Raw genomic sequence first — 5,436 nt, forward strand, 5'->3', positions numbered from 1 at the left:
AGAAGTTTCCTAATTCATATGTTCATGTTGTACCCATTCATTATTGCATTGGTACTGTATTATTGTAATCATTTGTAATTAATTCCTCTTCATGCACTTGTATATTGTTGTTGGTTTTGATACGGGACACTGATTAAATGTGAGGTCAACAGGCTTCAGACTGGTCAGAAATATCAGAACAGCTGTAGTTAATTTGTTAGTTTGTGGTCTTGTGTGTTGTTTTTTTTAGTTTTACACATATGAGTGCCTTTTTGTGTGTGAGACATGTTAGTTATGGTTCTCATAGTTGAAAATGGTTCTGTAACATCATTTTCTGTAATGTTATGCCTGTTATGTTTAATTTATCGGCAATGAAGACAGACTTTTGTTAATTTTTTTTCTTAACATTAATGACATTCAAAACAGTAATAACTGAAACAGATATCCAACACACCATGTATACATGGAGTATATGTATGTATACATGTGTATACACATATGTATTGCCAACAGACCTAAGTACTACACATATGAATATCTGCCTATGCACCACCAAAGTGAACATAAAATAACTATTAAATATATAAATATATAAATACATATTACACTGTTGTCAAAACCTACACAATCAACAGACAGAGACAGCATCTTGGAAGTTTGTGATCAATTCTGTATGGTGATGTAACCAAGTAGTGTCCCATTTCATAGACGCTCTGACAGAACGTGTGTTTCAGTTAGCGGCACACATGGACACAGATGTCAACAATGTAGTTTTTCAGAACGTGGAGGAATCGGCCTATCTTCTTAACTCGGTCGCTAACGTTAACCACACCAGGAATAGCTGGTGGCCCTGCTTCTATGCCGCCTGTGGACGCCGTGGAAGGACTTCTACATGCGGGTTATGCGGGTCAGAGCGTCTAAACAAAAAATGATAAAGTCAATACTTATAACGTTAGCATTGTTTTCAAAAACAGTTGCTAAATGCCTCCTGTCACTGACAACTTCATCGCGGGTAGCCATCTTTGTAGTGTGTGTGGCTGGTGGCATGTAAATTCAACCGTGCAGTGAAATGCTGACCAACCAATGGGCAGAGGTTGACCCCTTAAGACCCGCCCTTCCTCATTTGCATTAATGAGGCAGAAATACATAAAGAAATGTAAAAGTGACAGGCGGAAATAAATACCAGGGGTGAAAATAAATAGGGTAGAAATGCAACGAAGAATAAAACAGACCAAAAAATTAAACACACAAAGAAATAAATACATTTAAAAAATAGGTAATTACTAAATAAAGTTGAAGATTATAACGGACAATAAATAAATAAGGTAATTATTACAAAGGTAAATATATAAGGAAGCTAATTAAAAGAGATATATACATTTATGTCTCACTGTATAATTTAATTTATACCTACATTTATTTGTTCATTGTATTTTTTGGGGGCAATTAATTGTAGGCCTATTTATTTATTGAGCATTTATTTATTTCTGTATTTATTCTTAAATATGGTAGACCTGGTCCTCCATAGACTGTATTTAGCGCAGACAGGAGGGAAAAATCCGTAAAGACAAGGGCAGGCTGACTCAGTGTTTACATCAATGATTGCCACTCAAAACTAGTCGAAGTTAATAGAAGTTTTCTTGATGTCAAATTTTATATTAAGATGCCAGTCATTTCATTTGCCCAGAGAAAACAAGAGTTTTTGTTGCTGTTTACATTTCTCCTGATACAAATTTAAAAAATGGAATTCATAAGGTCATCATTAGTCCCATGACAAAACCCAATGGTATTTTTTTTATTGTAGCTAGTGATTTTTTTTCCAGACCTCAGATCTGTATTACCTAAATTCTGCCAATGTTAAAGCACTTGGTTGGTCAACACAAACACAGACATTTTAACACCAGCAATCCTCAAACTTACAGGACAGCCGTCAACTTCATAAACCACATCAAAGATCTGCTTCTGGCCTTCAGTCTTCCTTTTGTCCTCATTGATGTGACTATGTGAGAGGGAAGGGCAAAGGAAAGTAAAATGTTATTGTTAATGTCAATAGTACTGAAACAATTAGTTAAGAAATCAATTAGTTGACCAACAGAAACAAAGTCAATAAACATTTTGATAATCTATCACTTGTCTTCTTGTTCTACGGACTGGGGGCTACATCCAGCCCTAACCAGCCCGCATGAGGTCAATTAGAAGTTAGTAATCAAACGTGCATAGCATAGAATACAACTGCATTGCTTCTATTTTGAAGGCAACGGTGTAGTTGCTTTTTCGCGGGAAATTATGCAGCTTCTTCTCTGGTTGCAAGTTGCAATTTAAAATAAGTACAAGAACCGCAATGTGTTGGAGAGCCGCAAACTGAGCTCACAAGACGTTAGCATAGACGCAAATGAACTGTTATTCCTAAAAAATGTCAGCTCATGGGAAAAAATAAAAAGGTTGATACAGAGTGCAGAGTTTTTAAGCAAACATGGACTTCAAAGTATTTCTTTACTGAAGTCAAAGGTAAAACTCTGTCCTACGTTTACAGAGAACTGATCTGTGTTAAAGCAGTATAATTTAAATCGCCACCACCACTACCACTACTACTACTACTACTAAACACGCAGAGAAATGAAACTTGACCCGGACACGGACATCTGAAGCTTTGCTAGTAAAACTGCAAAAGCAACAAGGCTTTTTACCAAGCGTTGCACATCCAGGGATGAAGCAGTCAAGACCAGCTTTGTAATCTCCCACACGATCGCCAAAAACAGTAAGCCATTTTCTGAAGGGTAATTTATTAAAGAGTGTTTGGTGGACTCTGTTGCGCTAATACGCTAATGTGCCGCTTTCCAGGCAAACCGTAACAAGAAAGATTGATGACTATGCGGGAAACCTGGAGATTCACAGCTGTCAGGTGCCCCAGGCAAATTAAGGCTGGGTAAAAAATTTGTGGGGATGATCTAAATAAAAATGCCTCTCATATAATGTGCACTCAAGTTTAATTTAAAAGATTCAAAAATATATACTTGCTTTTTTTTCTGGGTTATGGTACTCATGTAAAGTATTATTTTCCTGCGGTATTTTAGTCAATGCGTCTGTGTGTTACTCAGCTAAGTGTGCCACCAGATGGCAGTAGCTACACTGGATGTAACACAGGTCTTATTTAGTGAAAGCAGATAATGACGGGCTTTTCATTCAAAACGGTTTATGTAAAACAACTATACTTATCAAACAGATGGAATTAGAAATAAAGGCCTGCCACTAATAAAAGCCTGCTTCAAATAAAAAGGTAACGAAAGCCCCTGGCTTTTATTTGAGGAATTACGGCATGTTTGCTTCACTTTTTCAAGACAAAAGTTTAAAAAGAGGCTAATTCTGTAGCGACACTACAAACAAAATAGTAATAGCACTTTGTTAATTGAATGTTGTTCATTGAAAAATGGAAAGAAACTGACATTTTGGTCACAATTTCATTCATGTACTGTATGTTGATTAAATAGTGACATAATTACATTTTGTGCTATGTCTGCTTCACTTTTTTCATGTCCTAATCATAACATTTGTGCACTTACTAGTTACAGCTTTTCAAAGACCTTAAAATTTACTGCTCGTTATAGAGAGATAAAAATAATATTGAGCAGAATTGAGTTTAGCCTATTGGTCCGGCCATCCACAACAGTCACTGTTTCTCATATGGCTCCTTAGGAAAATTAATTGCCAACCCCTGATCAAGAAAAACTGTCATACATTTGCTGGTTCCGTCTTCTTAATTGTGTGGATTCACTGCTCATTTTTGTTTCATATCAAGAACAACACAATCATTTAATTTTCCTACTCAAGACTAAAAACAGGGGAGAAAATTGATGAATTATTTAATTATTATTATTAGTTCAGTTCAGTTCATGTTTATTTTCCCCATGGGGAAATTGTGTTGCAATGAATAATAATTATTGTTATTGTTATTATTATTATTATTATTATAAGTTCAGCTTATGACCAGCATTTCAGGGTGTAACGATGGCAAACCTTGCCAAAAATAAAGAACACCAGTACTAATGTCGTTCTGAGCCAGGAAAAACTCTGAAACATTTACTATATTACTACTGTATCTTCATTATCCCCAATACCACCGCTTGGAAGTGCACATTTATGTTTCGTCATAACTATCTGGAAATGCAATGAAACATCAAAGAGTCCATCTAATCCTGGTCTCAGATATGTTTAGGATTATAAATCTTCAACAACATCTATAATTAAAAATCACTTTATTTTTTCTAAATCTCACTCAACAGTCAATTATAACAAGTTAAACTTACATATAGGTCAAGACTTAATAGGAGATATGAGTGTTCACATGAGGTGTTTGAAATAATCAAATATATTGCTAGCTGTGTGATCGTCATAAAAGAAAGGTAAGGTCACGCCAACTTACGTCATGACTTCTTTCAGCGACTCAATGGCTTGCTCCAGTGTTATCTTGTCTGGGTTGTCATCTGGCGTATGCTTCTTTATGTCTGAAATATTGGTACAAATGGAAAGTTTGTTAAGGAGTAGACATGCAGGAAAAGATCAACAATTTGTAGAGAGAGGGGGAGAGGAACAGAACAAGAAATAGAAATTATAGACAAGTATCAACAGGAGAACTCTCTCGTTGCCTGTCCCCTCACTTCTGTCATTTCTTTGAAAGTTTAAAGTTCTATTTACAACCAAAAAAAAAAAAAAAAAAAAAAAAAAAAAAAAAAAAAAAATCTAACAGGCTGCAAATCCACATTAAAAACATCTTTAGGGTCTTTTCTATGGTGTCCGACCTTCATGGCCTTCATTAATTTGACAAAACATGCATAGCATTCAGCAAACACTCTGCAAATACACACAACCAAATACATAAAGGTGCTGTAAATATAGAAACTATACAAAAATAAAAGCATAAAAACACGGAAAAAATAAGCAATGCAAAATAAAAAGCAGACAACCCCGAAATAAAATGCGACAAAAAACGGTTCTCCAGACCTCTAGAGGGAGCACTACAACCCAGCAGGGAGCGAGCGCCCTTTTTATAAGTGTCGAATATGGGTACCACCTGGAGACCTCCTCTCTCATGCCACCTGTCCATAGACTGTATATTAAATTAATATTATTATTAATATGATATAACATATTAATAATTTACAAATTATGCTCACGTCTCATGCCCTCACGTTTGGTGCCGTCCTAGCCTTGACTTTTCAAAATTTGCATAAAGCCTGCATCTGGTCCGCTATGTCTTCGGATGTTTTTGAACAGTATGGCAATCAAGCTAAAATACAATAACTTTTTCAGCAGGTGTCTTACTTACAACACAATGGAGTAAGCAATTTTGTGTGTGTGTGTCTATCTATCTATCTATCTATCTATATATACACACTCACCGGCCACTTTATTAGGTACCCCATGCTAGTAACGGGTTGGACCCCCTTTTGCCTTCAGAAC

The 5,436-nt window shown here is 35.8% G+C and overlaps 1 protein-coding gene across 7 annotated transcripts in view; it reads right to left on the minus strand.

Annotated features, from left to right (window-relative positions):
- Nucleotides 1–5,436, minus strand: part of ect2 (epithelial cell transforming 2) — a 70,720-nt gene that overhangs the window by 34,408 nt on the left and 30,876 nt on the right. For all 7 annotated transcript variants that reach the window (XM_034881462.1, XM_034881461.1, XM_034881463.1 and 4 more), the window contains 2 exons: nt 4,400–4,481; nt 1,900–1,978 (listed from right to left, as the gene is read on the minus strand). In XM_034881462.1, coding sequence (XP_034737353.1) covers nt 1,900–1,978; nt 4,400–4,481 — 161 coding nt within the window. The remainder of the gene's footprint in view (nt 1–1,899; nt 1,979–4,399; nt 4,482–5,436) is intronic.

The sequence above is a fragment of the Etheostoma cragini genome, chromosome 9 (genome assembly GCF_013103735.1).
Source record: "Etheostoma cragini isolate CJK2018 chromosome 9, CSU_Ecrag_1.0, whole genome shotgun sequence".
Lineage (NCBI taxonomy): Eukaryota > Metazoa > Chordata > Actinopteri > Perciformes > Percidae > Etheostoma > Etheostoma cragini.